Genomic DNA, 3,469 nt, shown 5'->3' on the forward strand with positions numbered 1-3,469 from the left:
TGCCCACACCCATTTACTAGGGGCTGCATACTGCAGAGGCATGCAGGTTCTGTAGTTATTTCCTAAACCGCAGGGGTGCCCAACTGTCAACAAGAGAGGTTCAGTCCTTGGAAAGCACTAACTTGATCAAGACCAAATGGTGACCCCCTTATTCTTCCCCATCTCACACCCTACAGAACGGTTGTCTGCTAGTAGACAACCTATGTTTGCATTTGATGACCAGGATGAAGTAATGTTCTCCATATTTTCCTGATTCTCTTGGATAAAGTGGAAGGCAAAATTTGTGGCCTACATTCAAGAAGGTAAGAGGCCTGCAGTCCCTAATGTTTTCCATTTCCTTTTTTTTTCCTAAAGGAAAAAATATTTCATATAATGAAGATCATAAGGTGCTTCCAATAAAGGCACCATGGAATATGCTACAGTGGATAAAATTCTACTGTCAGCTGTAAAGAAAGGTCCCTTCTTCACTGACAGGACAGCTCCAATCACTTCCAAATCCTCTACTGACTGTTTAAACTGTGTCTAATTCCATATTGGTCATGAGGGCAAACCCCCACTGCTATTCAAATAATGCTGCTGCCAGGGCTAAAAATGGAAGAATAACTTGTCCCTGAAGCAGCTCAATGTGACAGCTCTGAGTGATCCTCAAGATACCAAGCAGGGCCTGGCACTAGGGTCCTGCAACCCTGCCAGGACTTACTACTTTGTCCCTTCATTTTATCCTGCAAATACAGATGGACTGGCAAGGCTGTGCAATTGCAGAAAAAGACCTGGGGATTATAGTAGATCACAAACTGAGTACGACCCAACAGTGTACAAAAAGGCCAGCAGCATAATGGGCTGTATTAATAGGAGCCCCACTTGCAGATCAAGGCAACTGATCCTTCTATTCCATTCAGCACTGATGAGGCCTCATCTGGAGCACTGTGCACACTTTTAGGCACAGATTTCAAGAAAGATGCAGAGACATTATAAAGTCAAGCAAAGAGCAACAGAAATTATTAGGGGCCTGGGAAGCATGACCTACCAGGGAAGGCAGAAAGAACTATGGTTATTTAGTCTAGAGAAGAGAAAACTGGGTGGGGAGGAGGGGGGCATTGATAACTGTCTTTAAAAACCTGAAAGGTGTTTATAAAGCAGATAGAGACAGACTTTTCTCTGTGGCAACAGGGCACAGAACAAGGAGTAAGGGCAAGCAAGGGCCTCAAATTGTAGGAGAAAAAATTTAGGTTTGTGATTAAGAAGAACTTTCTTGTTAGGAGGGTAGTTAAGCATTGAAACAGGCAACCCAGATAGGTTCTGGAATCTCCATCCTTGGACATGTTTAAGAGCAGGTTAGACAGGCATGTCTGGGATGGTTTGGATAGAGATTGTCCTGCCTCAGGCAGGAGGTTGGACTAGACTTCCTGGGGGCCCTTCCAGCCTTTCTTTTCTGTGTTTCTGTGATTCTATAGCACAAGAGGCTCTCCCACCTGCTGTCCAGCTAGTTCCTTCACCTGGCAGGCAGGGATGACTGCAGGGGCCAGAAATTTGGCAACAGGAGGAGTGACAGGTGTCAGAAAGGAGCAGCATTGCTGAACTCCAATCCTGTTTTCCTCCTGAGCTAATAAAACATTGGTCACAGCTATTTGGCTTGGAAGGCAATAGGACATAAAACAGGGGTAATTCCAGAGAGTCCTCAGAAATGTGGAAGCAGCTCCTAAACTACAAACATGTTGGGTTACTGCTAAATCCTTGGTAGTTCACTGGATACTGCTGCATTTCAGCTCACTGTGCTCAGAGCTACTGTTATGATACCCAGTTTCCCTGTTTCCTTCAGTTGCTTTCCCTGTTGATGATGACGACGACAAGATCGTTGGAGGCTATCCCTGTCCTAAGGGCTCTGTGCCCTACCAGGCCTCCCTGAATGCTGGGTACCACTTCTGTGGGGGTTCTCTTATCAACAGCAAATGGGTTGTCTCAGCTGCACACTGCTACAAATCGTGAGTGACAATGATCATGTTCTGCTCTGTCTGACAGCCAGGAACACTCCAGGTGAGATCCCTTTGGGTCTCCCAAATGAATCAGATTTGGACCTCGCCAAGACCCCAAGAAGGGCATATCCATAGTGGTAAATCTAAATCATACAGTATGTGATGTGAATGATGTAGAAGTAGGGACTGCCCCTTCTGTTCCTGTACCTCTTAGGTCCTCAGCACTGTATTAGCAGGGCTTCTTGGCATTCCCAGCCACTGCACTTCCCAGGATGCCAGAGGCAACTAAAACCCCAGATTTTAGTAGCAGTTAAGGCCAGAGAAAAAGCTGAGCGTAAGAGAGAGGGTGCAGCAGCATGAGCAGCATTTACCCCATGAGTTTTAGAGCTGTGCTGAAACAGCAGGGATTAATATCATTACTATAGGGCTTACAAGAAGCCTTGCAGGCCAGATGACCCATCTCCATGGGAACCAGCACATGGGACATAACCTTGACACCCCTGCTGTAAAGCATCCACCACTTCCCACTGTCAGAAAAAGCACACTGGGTTGGACGGGCCTTGGCCTGACCTCTATGACAATCCTACAGTCCTTGTGGCATGCTGCTTCTGTCCTTTCTAGGTGTGACTGGAGGACTATGGACAGTGTGAACTGGTCCTTTCATATTACAAACAAGTGTGCATCTTAAGTCTAATGGCCTACTGAGCTCTGAAAGTAGAGGAGACAGGGATGCAGAAGGTCAGGGGCTTTCCTAATTCTGCAGGACATGTCACAGAAAGATCCTCCCCAGTGCAAAACCTCCTGGCTTGCTCTCCAGCCCTTGAATTCTTCTGTACAGAAACTGGAACTGAGGGCCCCAGCTGGAGATCTACCGGAATATATAACACCTCAGTCTACCAGCATTGCAGTTTAGCTGTGGAAATGTCCACATGGCTATTGAGTCTGTACAGTAGGCTACACATAGGTTGAGCAGCTATGCAGCTAGATACACACATACCAGAGAAAAGGAGGAGGAGGAGCTGTGGCAGGCCAGTAGGGGGCGCTCCTGCATTGAGCCGCCCACCTCCCTGTGCCCGACCACCTGCCAGGCTCCGAATGCCTCCCTAAGGGCACCTTATGTCCAGCCGACCCCTCTCCCAGAGCACACTCGCTAGTCTGGGGGTAATGTGCAGCCACCACCCCGAGAGTGGACTGTCTCAGCCCTGTATCCTCGGGGAAACACAGGCCTAATAGTCCTATGGGTACTCGACCCAGTACAGGCACTTGGGGCTCTTCCCCAAGTCTGGGGGCAAAAAGCAAAGTCTCCCTTAGTCCGCAGACCTAAGGGGTCTCTTAGGCATAATTTAGACCCACCCCTCAATAAGTCTCCCACACCAGTCAAAAAGGAGAACTTTATTGATTACAAGGGGTAGGGTAAACTAGGGTACAGGATTGAGCAATATCTTAGAAATCCTAAAGAGCAAACAGTCTGGCTGTGGTAGCCTTTTGATAACGCA

General features: G+C 47.6%; 1 protein-coding gene across 1 annotated transcript in view; it reads left to right on the forward strand.

Annotated features, from left to right (window-relative positions):
* The first annotated feature begins 406 nt into the window (after nt 1-406).
* LOC109304198 (trypsin-like) overlaps nt 407-3,469 on the forward strand; it is an 11,784-nt gene continuing 8,721 nt past the window's right edge. The window contains 2 exon segments of the mRNA XM_019526676.1: nt 407-455; nt 1,820-1,982. Of these exon segments, the coding sequence (XP_019382221.1) occupies nt 407-455; nt 1,820-1,982 (212 nt within the window).

Source organism: Gavialis gangeticus, unplaced genomic scaffold, assembly GCF_001723915.1.
Source record: "Gavialis gangeticus isolate Ggan-Ray unplaced genomic scaffold, GavGan_comp1, whole genome shotgun sequence".
Lineage (NCBI taxonomy): Eukaryota > Metazoa > Chordata > Crocodylia > Gavialidae > Gavialis > Gavialis gangeticus.